This window comes from Lissotriton vulgaris, chromosome 1_1 (assembly GCF_964263255.1).
Source record: "Lissotriton vulgaris chromosome 1_1, aLisVul1.2, whole genome shotgun sequence".
In the NCBI taxonomy this organism is placed as follows: domain Eukaryota; kingdom Metazoa; phylum Chordata; class Amphibia; order Caudata; family Salamandridae; genus Lissotriton; species Lissotriton vulgaris.
In genome coordinates, this window is record NC_141685.1 from 1488385313 (window position 1) to 1488402290 (window position 16978).

At 47.6% G+C, this 16978-nt stretch overlaps 1 protein-coding gene across 1 annotated transcript in view; it reads right to left on the reverse strand.

Annotated features, from left to right (window-relative positions):
* GSAP (gamma-secretase activating protein) overlaps nucleotides 1-14038 on the reverse strand; it is a 764805-nt gene extending 750767 nt beyond the window's left edge. The window contains exon 1 of the mRNA XM_086967359.1: nucleotides 13811-14038. Coding sequence (XP_086823485.1) covers nucleotides 13811-13907 — 97 coding nt within the window. The 5' untranslated portion in view covers nucleotides 13908-14038. The remainder of the gene's footprint in view (nucleotides 1-13810) is intronic.
* Nucleotides 14039-16978: the final 2940 nt, after the last annotated feature.

Here is a 16978-nt window from a genome sequence, read left to right on the forward strand (position 1 = left end):
TGACAATGCCATTTATTTAACGATTAAGCTATTGGCAATGTAAATGACAATGCCATTTATTTATGATTTTAAAAAATTAAAAAGTCATGAGCAATGCCAATAGCTCTACCTTTAATAATGCCGAGACCATTGCAATGTAAATGCTTGTTGCATTTGTCACCCTGAGTTGGACGGGTATGCTCAGACGCGAGCCCTGTGCTCTCCATGCCACTGGAATCAAGCTATCCTGGCTGATGAGGGCTGAAAGCCCGAAACCAGTCCTAGTACGCTTGTTTACAACCCAGGGAGGACCTGGCTTGGCAGTTCGGGCTGGACTGTTCCCATGGGGCACAGGGTCAAGACTGATTTGCATATGGCTGGGTTCAAACTGGAATGGCATGGTGAACAAAAAAACTATGGATTTAGGCCCAGATCTCTGTACTGGGGTGAATGTATGACATTGTTCTGCATTCTGTCCATCAACTGTTGTTTTGGCAGGATGTGGTACACAAGAGACAATATCACACACACTGATCTTAGTAAGAGGCTAACAAAGCTTGATGACAGAGAGTAGATCGCTCAAAGACACATGTAGAGGGGCAAATCCAGTTATTTATCATCACAACTGATTCACGCTGCTGGACACAATAGCCTTTGCAACCATTCGTCACCCGGACGCACCTCATTTGCACAGACAAGCAGATATACTAACAGCAGTAGTACCCAAACCAGACATAGTTGACACTGGATGCATAGATCAGTTCTTGACATCTACTAGTGACATCTACTAGGCTGGAAAAGCTTTCACTTGATCAGGTACTCGAGATAGAAGGGCTGCTCACAGAGCCACAGATCGCTGCCGCCATGAAGCACCTCGCGACTTCAAGACCTCCAGCAGCAATTGTTGTTCCCTTGAATTCTTTAAAACGTATTAAGCTGTCTTGTCCAAGTGCTGCAAGGTGGGTGGGGGGGGAAGTGAGATACTGTCTGTAGGAGAGTAGGGTCTGCTATCCTTTGGTCACCCCAATTTTTGCTTTTTGCTTCACTGGTTTTCGACTTACTGAGGCTGTGGGCCTGCTAATCAGACCCCCAGCCTGCTGTTCTCTCTCTAAATTCACATACATGTACTATAGGTACATAACCCAATTGGAAAATGGACTCCTTGTCAGCCCCTGTACCATGCACTATAGGTGCTCAGGGCATAGGTGCCACCAAGGCCTACCAGGGGCTGAAGCATAGCTTTTGCCACCCCTGGCTGGTTCTTAAATTGACACAACTGGCTGATCACTCAGTTGGGCAAGTGGTTGTAATCACCCCTTGCTTAGATATAGTATACCTATATCTAAACCTATATCTGGACACATATAAACCTGTGAGCAAAACCTTATCAATCCTGGAGGCAGAGTGCGTGGTTTAATGTGAGATGGAGCTCTGGCATGAGCTGAGCCTGTCTGCAGCTGTCAGGAACAACTCCCTAAGCTGTTCCGGGATAATGCCATACCATATACTATTAAGTGCATTATAATCCTCGCGGGTATATAGCAACTTTGGTTTGGCTTTATCAAAACATGTCGTGTAAGGTGTCATTCGATTTGGAATACTATCCCCTAGACAGTCCAGTCGACGGGGATAGCATTCCACCCCTCTAGAGGGAGAAGACATGTTACTTTACTGAAACGCGGTTGATTTTTAAAAGAGCCTCAGATCCACAAAATGGATGCTTCTGCCACAGGCACAAGTCTGACCTCCTGCTGCTGACCGAACCTCAGCAGAGGAGGCCTGGACAAAGGCTTTCCTGTCGCAGGGAGGTGTTACACCACCCGAGACAGGAGATAGTGGATTGTAGCAGGGAGGTTTGAAAGAAACCAGACACTGCCTGGGGCGCACAAGGCTGCCCCTTGCATAATCCGGCCAAACCGGTTCTGGGGCACACCAGCCCCAGTCCCAGCGCGGCCTGGATCAAAGGGAAAGGGGTGTAGCCACCCCCTTCCTGGGTCCCACCCATAGGAGGGGACCTAGCAGGTAATCCAGCCCCCTAGATTGGTATAAGAATGGGAGCAGTGCCAACGCACTCAGATTATCCTGATGAAACATTTGAAACAAAACTCTGGACCCTTCGACATCCTACTCAACGTAGAAGACTGAAGAATTTCCCTTGTGGTCAAGGAGTGACCACCCTGTGCAAACAGGCACCATCCAGCACCTCGACGTCTGCTTTGTTGCAGTTCCCGCCGGAACTCGAGCGACAGAGATCGACGAGATCAAGCTTGCCTGCCTTCTTACAGCCCGATCCACATTCCCTGCAGAGCTGAGACCCGTGGAAGCGACCGGAAGCGTGGGGCACGCCATCTTGAAAAGATCATGAGACGCTGACTGTGCAGCCCACGAGTGACCCTCGAAGCTGTACACCGGGGTTTGAGAAGCCCCAACCCTGAGCCACTCTTGCACCGAAGCTCACCCCTCTACACTCGACGAGTGCTGCGTGGGGCCCTTCTGCTTTCTTTGGCTCGACGCGTTGGCCCGGTCACTTGCCAGCTGGCTTGTGGCCCTTGTGCCGGCGAAAACCTAAATACGACTTGTGATTCTGGCTGCTCCAGACTTGCACCCGCTCCTCTGAAAAGGAGCACCCGCTCTGACCCTCCTGGTACGAGTGAGAAGCAATCGTCCAGTCCTGCATGGATTGCTCTTGCCAAGTGTTGTTTGCTCCAATCTTGAAGCCGACAGCACCGACGGTGAGAGCCTGCGTGGGACAGCTCGTGACCCGCTCCTGGACGTCGCGGATGCCCCAGAGCCCACGTGGCAGCGGAGAGAAGCTCCTCGACAACCACCTGATTGCTCCCGACATTGCCTGGTTCCGTCCTGGTCATTGCTGAGTGACCCAGACTCTGTCCCCTCTGCTTTCAGGTACTTTTCTACTCTGATCCACCCTTGGATCACACTTGGCACTTCTCCTTCACATCGCCTGCAGCATCTTCAGCTTCAAGCACCAGCAACCTGCGTGACGAAACCAGACGCCACTTCGACCCTATGCACCCGCTTCCTGTGGGTGAGGTAACTCAGCAACGCTGGTGTTCCCACACTGGTACACACCTCTAGGGTCTGTGTCTAAAGTTTTGTCCTTCTAGGTTCAGCGGAAGTATCCTTAAACTCTGTGTAACTTTTACGCACCATTGACTTTGCATTGGTGCATGCGTGTACTTTAAGCACTGCACCCGAATCCCGCGGGCTTTTCAAGACTTCAGCATTGCTTGTCCCGACTGCTCCCAGCGATTCCCTAGGCCTAACCACTGTTCGATTGGTATCTCTTATACCACTTTCTTAATATATGGTTTGAGTGGCCACCCGCCCTCATCCATAATTGTGCAACTTTCATATGTTATACTATGCTTTTGATTTAACGCTTGTGCCCCTTTGCTCATAAAGAGTACTGGGGATTATTTTCGAAATAAACACATATATTTTTATAATATATACTTGTGTGGTGTCCTTTCATTTGATATTACAGGATTGTGATTGGTAAAACAGCTCGCTTAACACGACCTCTTGAGTTTAGCCTTTAAGGCTGTTTAGTCTGTGCTACCATTAAGATAGCTTGTCTATAAGGTTGACTTACAACCAGACACCATAAGGGATTGTTTGGACTGATACAAGGTGGTTCCAGAATTGGAAACATCACATATCAGGCCAACTTCTCACACTGTCAATTTGGTGGTTCTACACAGCTAATCTGAAATCATTAGGTAGGAAATCGTCTCACATGGGATACGGAGAGGGATAAGGCCAGCCACTGATGGTATCCAGGCAAACTGGCATTGGCTTTACCAGGAAAAGTGTAATGAGTAGTTAATTAAGGGGGATATTCGCACCAGTACGGGTAAATGTACCCAATATTACAGCTGATGTTTTCATGGTTAATATATGGCACGAAAGACCACATCAGTGCAACAACTAGAGGAGCCAATCATCAACTCAATTCTGTACAGAAAATCAAACCGTTCCTGCCTCCCGATGATATGCATTTAGTAGTCCAATCCATTCTTATCTCCCACTTGGATTATGGAATTGTGACCCTGGCTGGGCTTCCCAAAGCTAGTCTGGCCCCTTTAAAGGGCTACCCTGAACTTTGCTGCCCGACTCATCACAGGTTCTAGAAAACGTGATCAAATCAAGCCAGACCTAATTCAATTCAAGTTGCTCTCTCTCAAAGCAGGGATTTGTTTCAAGATAGCATGCCTGACACAAAGTGCTACACCACAACACTCCAGTCTACCTGGCAAAAAAACTTGAACTATCTGGTTTGAACCAAGCCCTAAGAAGTTCGAATAATCTACTGCTGAAGCCTCATAAATTCAACAAAAAGAGAACTTACAGCCGATCCTTCTCTAGTCTTGCTCCAAGAATATGGAACTCTCTTCCTCCCAAAATCAGAACTAACCCCTTGATGCCCACATTCAAACAAGCATTGGCATAGCCAATAGGTCTCACCTTTGGGATCTCATAAGTGTTTAACTATGCAACAGTTAATATTGATGCACCAAGGATATTGCGCTGCAAAACGAAATACTTATAAGGTCCCAAAAGCTGGCTCCTCTAGCGTTGGAGTGCCCCTGCCCCTGTGGGTAGCTGCAGGGCAGTGGTGCAGAGTACTGGGGGAGATGTTTAAGGCAGAGTGAGGAATCCGCTCCGGAGGAGGGCAGGCATGGCTCCCAGCAGCACCGACAGGCAGGGAGAGGGCTCAAAGGGGTTAATCATGAGATGCAGCAAACACTGCCAACTTTCAGCATGAATGTGGTCAGGTGCTGGAAGTCTGCTGGGGGTGATTCAGGGTGTGAGGGAGGGGTGAGACACAGAGAGGGATTAAGAAAGGGGGGGATAGGATGGGCAGGGATGATACAGAGCGACACAGAGGGTGGTGAAATGAGGGTAGGGTGAGGCAGGGGGCAAGGTGATGTGGGGGCGAGGTGATGCAGGGGTGAGAGATACGATGGGAAGGAAGCAAGACTAAGAGGGGAGAGTGGTGGGTGAAAGCGTGCAGGCGCGTGACAGGTGAGGTATAAGACTGAGGGTGAGGTGAGAGGGGGCAATGCGAGGCTAGGAGGTATGACAGGGTGGGGTGAGACAGCTGGTGGGGTGAGGCAGAGGGTGAGTGACGGAGGAGTGGGAGATGTGAGGTTGAAGGGGCAGAGAGGCTGCACACAGTGAGGATGTGAGGCTGGTGGAATGCAGGGAGGGAGTGTCAGTGGGCAGACGGTTCGTGGGGATGCAGGGGTGACACTGTGAGGGGGGGTGAGAGGAAGAGAGCATGAGAGGAGGATGGGAATAGACACCGCAGAGTGAAAGCAGTAGTTTAATGCAGGGGGTGGGGCTGTGAGGGTGCGAGGGGTGGGATTGTGAGGGTGAGCGGTGACAGTCCCAGAATTGTTTAACATATTTAAGTTAGGAAATATGGACCTCTAAAAATTGCGACTAAAAATGCAGCCTGAATATAGATTGCTTCATTATCTCTGTAAAAAACACCAACTTGCCCTCGAAATGCATATAAGCAGCGAGCGGCAGGCAGGCGCTTCAACTTAAACTAGCACAGCAGTTGTTTTTGGGAACAGAGAGAGGTTTTATTGTACTGTTTTGTTGACACGTGTAGATGGAACAACGTTTAGCTAGCTAGCTAACCGGGTATAATTGTGTTCCCAACATCACCCCCTTCCCCCACAAATGCATAACGTTTTTGTCTGTGGCAAGCTGAGTTTTGGCAGATAAACACCTACCAGAGCGCCGCTCTAGTGTCCGTTACTTAGGATTTACAGAATAGACGTTCACACCAACCGTGCAGTCTGCGCAACAGATGAGTGACTGCTGCGGCCATCTTACAAATGAGTGACTGGAGTTGGGAGTTAATTGTGCCTTTGTACGAAAACTGAGGTAAAGTATGTTAGAACCTCACTAAAATAATAGTACGCCATTGAACAGAACAAGGGCTACAGTGGGGTTAAAAGAAAAACATTTTGGAGGTTAATTTACAGACTTCCTCTTGTTTACTGATTTAACCACAAAGGTTCTGTGGTATCTTCCACCCATTCTCCCCCCCTCCCTGGCAGCTCAGCATGTAATGGAACTGCTCGCGGTGACATCACTTAGAATGTCAACGCGACCAAGGTTCCAAGGCGAGCGCCGCGGAGGCAGAGTTTAGCTGTCACCGGCTGTGGCTGGGGTCGTTTCATACCTACGCTGACAATCTTGAATAAACCTTGGTTTACCCTTCTTCCCACGGTGTCTGCCGTTCGTTATTACTAAATGTTACACTGGCGACGAGGGTCTTCGAGGGCGAGCGACCTCAACACGCAAAGAATAGAAGTAAAAGAAGATTGCTGTGAAGTATATGAGAGCGGATCGTGTACATAGCGAAGAGAAACAGATGTACTGAAGAGGAAAAAGTTACAATCCCATTGAGGTGAATAAACAGAAGCATATTAGTGCCAGGTTGCGAAGAATAAAGGAACCAGCTATCACCTTTAAAAACAGCCGTAAAGAGCAGCCCAAGTCGTGGAAGGTTGAAAGTGTAAATCAAAGAGAGCGGCAAGCCGGAGTTTTTGGTTCATCGTTGAGCGACAGTGGGCCTCTCTGAGTAAAGAAAATCTACGGTGAGTCACAGCGTGACCCATAGCGGTGTGAATGTGAAAAAGACAAGCCGGCACACATCTCGGTGAAGGACGACAGACTCTTGTTGAACTCTGTCGGGGTCATGAAGCGAAGTGATTGAGGAGGTGAACGGCGTGGGAGCGGCGCTATGTGACTGCATGCCCGAAAGATTTCCTGAGTGAGAGAGTATAAAGGGCAGTGGTGTGTGGAATAAATAATCCGGCGCATCTGCGAAGTAACCTCACCTTCTCCGTGTCGAGTGGGCAAAGCAGATCCTTTCAACATACTCTTTTTGGTGCTTTCGTGAATTTAGTTGCAGAGCATATCGATGCTGAAGGGACTTTTAAGGAAAACCACAACTGACTTTGGAAAGGGGAGGAAATCGCGTTGTCAGGGAGAGAGAGACTGTGAGGTGTTCCTTAACACCTTGGCTTCTAGGGGTTTTCCCCTCCTGTGCTGGAAATTGAAATAGTCCATGGATCATGACAAGGTCAGCTCGTCATAAGCACAGCTCCACTGTGCCTCATGACAAGCTGACCTTGTCATGAGCCTAGAAGGGGTTAAAAGACGAATACACCAGCACTACCAGCAAGGAGATCTCACCTTATGGGGAGCGGACTTTAGCGCAACAGTGCCACCTAGTGGGTTGAAAGTTATTTGCACCTAACCCAGCTTATGTGAAATTGGTCGGATTTTTATCAGAAAGGGAAGAACTGCTCCAAACCCCCCACCATAAGTTGAACTTCCCACTATGAAACTGTAACCTGGCCCCCACTCCTAACCCTGTTTGTATCTCAAGGAATACACGTCCCACTTATTAAGAGTACCCTTAGTTATAACATCATTATGCAAAGTGTGACACCACCACCATTCTTTCTGACGAGCCCAGGGGAGCCTACTATACAATGGAAAAAGTGGAAGAAAGTGTTTTTGATCTATGCAACGGTGTGTGGCCCAAATCTAGGGTTAGAAAGAAAAGTAGCCCTATTAGCATATTACCTAGGGGCGGAGGGGGAAGAGGTGTTGGATCATCTACCTGAACTGGGGGCACAGGAAGCGAGAGGCCTGAATGAGGTGGAAATCAGTCTTAAAAAATTAGATTTGCACTACCTTCCCAAGACTAGCACAATAATGGAGAGGTACCATTTTGGAAAAAGGGTACAGAAGGAAGGGGAGTCCGTAGAAGATTTTGTGTCTGATCCACGAAAACTTGCGGCGACATGTAAGTTTGGGGGCGCAAATGAAGAGAGGATCAGGGACCAGTTTGTGTTAGCGTGTAGGACGGAGCGCGTACGTGAGGAGTTATGGTTGAAAGATGACCCACCACTGAGGGAAGTCTTAATAGTTGCAAAACAGGTAGAACACATGCTGCAGTGCGTCAGTGAAATCAAACAGGACAGTGGTGAGAAAAAAACGAAGAAAAAAACGAAGAGAAACCCAAAGTAAGCGAAGTTGTGACTGAATGTGAAGCTGTGTCTGTGGTCAAAGGTCAGAAAATAGTAGGTAAAGAGCAGAAAGAGAGTAAAATGGGATGGTCATACAAGGGTACCTGTTATAGATGCGGAGAACAGGGGCACATGGCCAACGACAAGGAGTGCCCTGCCCTCAAATTCACAAGCAACAAGTGCGGCAAGAAAGGTCATTTCAGGCAATACTGCAAGAGTGGACAGGGATTTAGCAAACAGAGTAAGGACAGGACAAACGCAGTATGTGACGAAATAGTTGTGCAAGTAGGTGAAGGTCAGATCTGCAGCTCCGAAGACACAGTATGTGACGAGATAGTCGTGCAAGTAGGGGAAGATCAGGTCTGCAGGCCTAAAGAGACCATAAAGGTAAAGGGTACGGAAGTAGAGGCATTGTTTGATTCCTGTTCAAGAATAATCATCAGTGCAAAGGAATTTTCACGGGTGTCTGAGGGGAGGATCAGTTTGAGAAAGATGGATGTAAGGCCCAGGGGGTTGCTGGTCGCCCCATCTCTATGAAGGGTTACTTCTGGGACACAGTTGAATACAGGGACAGGATAACAGTGTCCAAGGTCTATGTATCTACAGTAGGCGACAACATCCTGGGCTGGCAGACACAGAAGGAGTTGGGGGTCTATCTCAATCCAAATAGCAATCCCCAAATCTTAATACAAGAGCAAAAAGAAGATTTGGTGACGGAGTTCAAAGAAGTATTTCGTGAAGAACTTGGATGTTTGAAGAATTACTGCCACAAGATCAAACTGAAGGAAAACGCAAAGCCTGTGGTAGCCAAGGTAAGGAAGCTACCCAATGCCATCCAAGAGGCGGTGAGGGCTGAATTGGAGAAACTGTACAAAGCAGGAGTCATCGAACCGGTGGAAGCGACAGAGTGGCTTGCGCCTATTGTAGCAGCCCAGAAAAAAGATGGGTCGGTCCGTTTGTGCGTTGACCTTAGAGCTTTGAACAAGGAGGTTGTGGTCGACCGATTTCCTCTGCCCAACATCACCCAGATGATGAGCATGTTAGATGGCGCAAAGGTATTCTCCACACTTGACCTTACCTCTGCTCATTTTCAGATCAAGCTGCACGAAGAGTCGCAAGAACTCACGCCGTTTGTTACACCCATGGGCGCATTCAAGTTCAGGAGGATGCCGTTCGGCTTGGTATCGGCGGCGGCCTTGTTCCAGAGACTCATGGGGAACATCTTGAGAGGGATCCCTGGCGTCCTATGCTACCAGGATGATGTGCTAGTATTCGCTAAAGACCATGAGGAACACGACAAGAGGTTGAGACAAGTGCTGACCAGGTTTAGGTCGCAAGGATTAACTGTGAGAAGAGAAAAGTGTGTGTTTGGCTGCAAAGAACTACATTTTTGGGGACACAAGGTAACTGCAGAGGGGATCCATCCGAAAGCGGAGCTCCAGAACACCATTACGAACTTGGTGCCCCCAAAGAGCAAGGACGAAATCAAGTCCTTCATGGGAATGCTGGAATTCTACAGCAAATTCATACGGAACTTTGCAGGAAGTAAATTTACAATGCGACAGCTACTAAAAAAAAAAACCACAGTGTTCGAATGGTGTGACGAGTGCGAAAGTGAGTTTGAAGACGTGAAGAATGCACTCGCAGAAGCACCCAGCCTGAAATCTTTCATACCTAAGCGTGTGACAGAAGTCACCACCGACGCAAGTGCCAAGTGGTTAGGGGCGGTCCTCACCCAAGTAGGAGCAGGCGGAGAAGAAACGATAGCTTTCGCCTCAAGATCTCTACAGAAGTCAGAGAGCAATTACTCTGTGATTGAGAAAGAGGCCTTGGCGGTGTTCTGGGTATTGGGCAAATTCAGAGACTTCCTATGAGGCACAAAGTTCACTCTTCGAACGGACCACAAGCCATTAGTGGAAGTGTTCGGCAAGAAGGGCCTGGATGCGATCTCTAGCAGGATTAGATGCTGGGTTGTAAGTCTCCAAGAATATACATTCTGTGTCGAATATGTCCCTGGAACACAAAATCTTGCAGCAGACTGCTTGTCACGACTGGTGAGGGAAAATGATGGGAACGAATCGAAGGGAAAAGTGGAAGAGGAATTTGAAGACTACCAAGAGGAAAATGTGTGTGCAATAGTACAGAGAGCCATAGGAGAAGAAACATGGAAAGAGGCACTTAAGTGAGACGAGGTTTTGGATGTGGTGTGCAAAAGAGTGAAAAGCAGATGGAAACCTGAAGATAAGCGGGACGACGCTCTACGGCCATTCTGGATGGTAAAAGAGGAGCTGTCTCTGGTCGACGAATGTCTGTTCAGGGGAACGAGGTTGGTACCTCCCGCGGCTGTGAGGGAAAATCTGGTGGATATGGCTCATGATGGCCACCTAGGCATCACCAAGACCAAACAAAGATTGAGAGACTACTGGTGGCCGCGCATGGACCTCGCCATTGAAAGAAAAGTAAGAGATCCCGGTCAGCATCAGCGACAAAGTACTGAAACAACTCACACCTCCAATGGTGTGTAGGCCACCCCCATCAGGACCTTGGGAAGAGTTGGCGTTGGACATCGTGGGCCCGCTGACGGGAGAAGTGCGCACGCCGTACATTCTCACGCCGCTCATGGATCTGTACTCCAGATGGCCGGAAGTGAAGGTTGTAAGCGAAATCACAACGAAGACAGTCATGGAGTTCCTTCAAGAGTTATTCAGTAGAGAGGGTCTACCTAGAAGTCTACCCACGGACAATGGAGTGCAACTGTGTTTGAAAGAGATGGAAGATTTCATTGAAGAGAGGGGGATCACACACAAACGATGTGCTTTGTACCACCCTGAGACCAATGGGATGGTCGAGCGCTTCAATAAGACTCTCAAAGAGAGCATTCAGTTGGCCAAAACCAGCGGCATGAACTGGAAGGAAGAAGTATGGAGACGGGTAGAAGCATACAGGTTTACACCCCACCAAACAACAGGCATCACCCCTTTTGAGTTGCTCCGAGCAAGAGTACCCAACACAAAACTATCGCCAGGCTGGATGGGGTGGAACAAGGGTTGGTCGGACCACTCCAAAGAAGCGAAGGGACTAGAGAGACAGAGGGAAGCAGTGGTTGAGAGGAAAGAAAGGTTTGACAGACTCCACTCTACACAAGAGGCAGGGTTCAAAGTCGGAGACGATATTAAGATCAGGACACCCAGTGGCAGGACAAGTTGGTCTTAATACAGTAGGCCCACTAAGATTGCTAAATTGTTTAGGAATGCCGTAAAGACCCAGGAAGGAAAGATCTGGAACCTGGGAAGAGTTGTGAGGTATCACCCCCCCCCGGGCAGGATACCTGTAGGGAAGGAGGGCGCAAAAGCAATTCCAAGAAGAGTATGGGTTCCCCTCCCAGGGAACAGGGGGCGGTCCTGCACCCCGGTAGTAGGACAAGCCGGAGAGTGACCAGACCGCCAAGACATTTAGAGCAATATGTGATGATGTAACCTTCTGTTGTATACCTGTTTTATAATGTTCATTTCTGATATCTCATTCAGTAGGGAAGGGGGATGTGTGGTATCTTCCACCCGTTCTCCCCCGCCCCCTTCCCTGGCACCTCAGCATGTAATGGAACTGCTCGCGGTGACATTACTTAGAATGTCACCGCGACCAAGGTTCCAAAGCTAGCGCCGCGGAGGCAGATTTTAGCTGTCACCGGCTGTGGCTGGGGTCGTTTCATACCTACGATGACAATCTTGAATAAACTTGGTTTACCCTTCTTCCCATGGTGTCTGCCATTCGTTATTACTAAATGTTACAGTTTCTCGGTTAAGTAAAGTGCGAAAGCGGATGGGTGCATGGTTGGGGAAATGGAGAAATAAGTTGGGTGCCAGGAGGAGGGAGTGATTTAGGAAGAGGTTGTGAGAGGGGGAGCAGGAGGTGAGCCTGCGAGTGGTGCGCACGCGCTTGGGAGAGCAGGCTTCACTTTTTAAGCACTGCACTCGTGCTTCTGGTGTGCCGCTGCTCGATCCCTCAAGGTGGATGCCGCCACTAGCATGAATGCAGTGCTTGAAAAGTGAAGATTGATGGCTAAAGGCCCTCCTAAAGCAATGCATGCGCGTTGCCTAGATGAGACCTAAAAAGAAGTCAAAGGGTTGTTCCAGAATAGTTACTTGCAATAATAGTCCTGAAATTACCAAACAATCTGTACTTCCTGTTTACAGCACGGTTTTGAAATATCCTACAATGCATTTTATACTGCTGCGTACCTCCCATGACCTTGGCTATTCTTCATTCATATCCTGGTTAAATTGCTTGCTTTCATGTACAGCGCTCCGATACCCTGATGGGTCATGTTTGCGCTGTATAAAACCTTTAAAATTAAAAAAATTAAAAATAGCAAGCCTTGAAAGGCAAAGGGTGTTCCCAAGGGGAATTAAGCAAGGAAGCACCGCTAAAGGGGCCCGGGTATTGCAATGTGTTGTCCTCTTGACTTGGCAAGATTACTGGGCGAACTTGAAGCATTATGGAACACGCAGGGGCATCCCTCAAATGGGACCCGTGCCCCAGCTGTGTTTTTTTTCTGGCCCAAACACCACAGCTGCTGTATGTACCAGCAGACGACACAGGTAGGCAGTTACTTGTAGCCCAAAATCGGCGTTCTCGGAGACGACGTCATCCTCACAGGAACGTGTGGCATGTAGCACCCCGAGGTCTTTTAATTTGCACAGTCATGAAGCAGCACGCGCGCTACAGGCACTCTCCTGGTTCTCACACTGTGCATCTGAACTAGTAGCATCTCCCATATGACGTTTAAAAGATAGCCTTTTCACCACTTTTACCCTGATTGGCCGCTGTAAGTTCACACATTTCTATCCTTTAAAAATCCCTGCACGTAAGAACTCACATGTAAGAAAGTATGGTGCAATTTCGAAATGTACATGAAACCTGAGTAAAGCATGAACGGAATCCTGAAACCACTAATCACTGTGGGCGGGGCCCCCAAGACGCAGAACTGGCCTTTAAAGGTTCAGTCTGAACCGTTCAGACCTCGACAAATGACACCCCACGCGCACGTAAGGGATGCGGAAAGCAAACGTAACCAGGAAATCCTAAAGGGCGCGGGGTTCCTGCGTTTTACAATGTAAACTGTGTTCACTGGAGCGTGGCCACTCTAACCACTGAGAGCCCTTTGTATCATATCAGGAAGAAAGCAGCAGGGCGGCCCCCACCCTTTCGCATGTCGTATGTGTCCTGGATTTGTAGCCAACTGCATGCTGCGCCTTGTTCCATTTTTCCTCAGCATTCTCTCCCAGGTGCAGTATTTATGAGGAAAATAAAACACGACTTGTCAAGTGTCACATCTTCTGCAGGCTTAGTTGAACACCCAATACCACTTAGCAGTCTGGAAAAGGTAGTTCAACATTTCCTCGTTAAAGTTAGCTTAAATTCGTGCAAGTCAAGTGAGCCGCATCACGCCGAACACACTTCAAGACAGCCCTGGCTTTTAAAGCCAACGTTACTTTGCAAGCTGTCAATATTTATAGCGTACAAAGCGAAACTACAAGTTGCGAAAAGCCATTATTACTGGGATATAAAAAACTACAAGTCCCAGAATGCATGCTCGGCTGACTTAAAATCCAGGCCATGTTAAATGTGACACACATGGAATTGAGTCTAACGGGCAGTCATTTTACATTAAAGCTCTATCCGACTGTCACGTATACGCTACCCCTCTGCTTCAACTAAGACTACCGCCTGTCATGACAGTGTCCTGTTACCTGAGGGCAGTGGGCGGCCGTCGGTCCCCGGGCTCGGCTCCAGGGGCAGCACGTCCCTCTGGAAATCAAAGGTAGTGAGCAGCTCCAACAGCGCCATGGCGGGCGCAGTGCTCAGCCTCAGCCCGGCTCCCTGCTGCCTCTTCCCGGGGCCTCAGGCGCCTGGCAGTCACACGTCCAGGAGCTCCGCACTCTATTTGCTGCGAGTGGATACTTTCGTTTTGCTTCGGTGTTATTGCGGAGCAAAAACAGTGGCAACTAGACGCCCCCGCCACCCATTGGCCCAGCTCGGTGTCTGTCAAGCTCCAGCCCCAATCACAGGAAGGAACGGACACCTGAGACGCCCAGAGAGAGGCATCGTTTAGTTGTGAGTTGCCAAGCCAAGTGATGGTTACTTGTCGCGATTCAGGCACACCGATGCTACCACTCCTTTAAGAAAACTTGTCAGGTTTCGCCAAAATGGGTATTTTAAATCTTTTTTACTCCCCTCCTCGTTAAAGTTACCAGATGACACCATTTCACCAAAAAATACAACGGGCTGGTGCCACTTGACCGGTCTGGCCGGTGTGTTCTTGCCAAGACAGGTACAAAGAGAAAGGAAAATCCTCACAATTTGATAATTTTTTTAGGTTGAAACAAACATTTAAAGCCATAATTACAGACTGGAACTACATTAAATGTATCTTGCTGTTACTTAAACTATTAATAAACCGTGCTTAATTTGTAAAGGAATAGTTATTTTTATATGTATGCTGCTACAGTACTTCGTAAAACACATAGATCATTACATACGGTCCAGATTTACAAAGTAACAGTTTACGACAAGCGTAGATCTTTACACAAGGGCTCAAATTACAAAATAGAAAATCATTACAAAAGGCACAGAATTAAAATTGTTTGAGAAGTGGGTAGTAGGAGTTGCAGCAGTGAATAGATTGTCCTCTGGTGCCATTTTCCGAGTACAATGACATATAAGTGGTGTAGTAAATCGCAAGATCTATGCCATGGAAGTGAGAGAGCATGTTCCCACTGGAGAGGTCAGCCACGGTGTCTTTAGCTAATTTGTCTTTGAAGGAAAAGGGCTTTCAGTTCCATTTTGAAGGTCGCCAGTGAGGTGTTGGTGCGTAGGGTTGGAGGTAATGAATTTCATATTCTAGTCGCTTTTCCTGAGAAGGATTGTGCCATGAGTCGTTCCTTTTTAAAGGTCGGGTTATAGTAACAGTACTTCAGCTTTTCGCAGTAGTCTAGGTCCTAGTCCAGATACCTTAAGTGTGTCCACCAGGTAACAGGGAGTGGATATGTTTCGGTCCTTATGGGTGCTACAACTTACAAGCAATCTTGAATATAGCTCTGACTTCAGAGGGCAGCCCGCGGTGAGTGACCTGCATAGGTGAGATGTGGGCATTCCCTTTGGCCGTATGTAAAATTGAATTCGAGGGAGGTGAGATGGGTCTTGGAGAGACCAGTCAAGAGAAAGTTACAATAGTCAATTCTGGAGAGCACTAGTATTTGAGCAAAATATTTCAGAAATTGCTCTGGAAGGTAGAGGCAGAATCCCCACAGAAGATGAAGTTGAAATCACACATTTCTGGCCATGTTGCTGATTTGAGAATGTAAGTTGAGCCTTTTGCTTAGGGTGACTCCTAGGAATTTTGCACTCACCCGTCTCTAGTCTACCCATTTTATCACACTTGAATGGATGAAAGCTTGAATTAGTTCTGTAGGGTCTCGAAATTGTGCCACTCACATTGCATGCAGGTCTCTGCCTTGTGTATCACACACGCTATGCTACCTTACCAGCATAGGAATTTTGATTTGCAGGTCCTATCTGAATCTTTGCGACAAGCTATTTAGCAACCTTCTAGTTCTCTGCAGCAGATACCTGAGATTGTTACTACTATAATCGGACACTTGCAGAATAAAACATCTTTTCAATGGGTGTCCAAACCCTCTGAGCTATTTTAACTGTTGATACACATGGGCGCCATATATAACCATTAATGTAGCTTAGGAGTTAACTTGAAGTTCAGAGGCTCAAATAGTGTTGAGGCCAACAAAGCTTTCTCCCTTCTCAGGTTGGTAAAATGAGTGTCACTGAGGTGGGTAATCACAACACCTATTATCAACTTTGCTATTTAATATTAACATGCCACGTTTTCTGATGGGCAGTCCTCATTTCCAAGGTGGCAACTGAACAGTGAATATTCATAAAATTAATGCATTGTACTACTTGGGTTTAACATTAACTATGTTAAATGGATTACTGCTAATGACCTAGGATAAGTTTACCATACAATCTGCTAAATATCATTCTGATTACCAATTAGAATTATTCTCCTCATAAACAAAGGCTTTGGTTATGCATTTTGTGAGGCATGGAAGCCTAATCATCATGTATTAGATGTCATTGCTACTTTCATAAGCCACACTTCTTTTAAACGGGTTTTAGATATTAGACGGAGCTCTCATTAGAGACGATAGCATCCACCCCAGCTCTGGAGCTCACAAATGACTACGCCACACACAAAACTCAGTAATACACGTCTTTATTCTTCAGCATGCAACTGTTAACTGAGCGTACTGCGTCATAGACTTTATTGACCACACCCAGAAACACCCAAATACCCCCAACCGATTAGATAACTTTGTAAGGAGCCTGCCTTGGACCACAAGTGTCATGCTGCACATGATCACATGACACTACATCTCTCCCTTTGTTAATTAAAAAATAATGACGACATATATGCATTCAGGGCCAGACTGGGAACTCAAAGCAGCCCAGGCAGTTTTGTTGGACCAGCAAGTCTGAAGCACTTCTGCTTTTGTTACTGGGGGTCGATATAGCAACTCCACTGCAGAACTGGCCTCTAGTAACAAAACTGGCCCTCACTGCTGTAAAACCAGCCCCCACTATTCCAGCCTCCCCAGGAAAACGCCCAATGCCCACTACAGCCAGTCCAGCCCGGTATACATTAGAGTTCCTCAATCAGTCATCGAGTTGCTTATACCAATATTCCAGATCGAGTTATGCAAGGCGAAGGAGTTGCACTGCCAACTGTCATCGTAGCTGAACACTCAGATCCTTGACTTGGGCGCTCAGGTAGACTTGTTTCACTTAGAAGACCTGGAGCCGGCAAACATTAAGGTAGATGTTTGAAATGGGCTGAATAG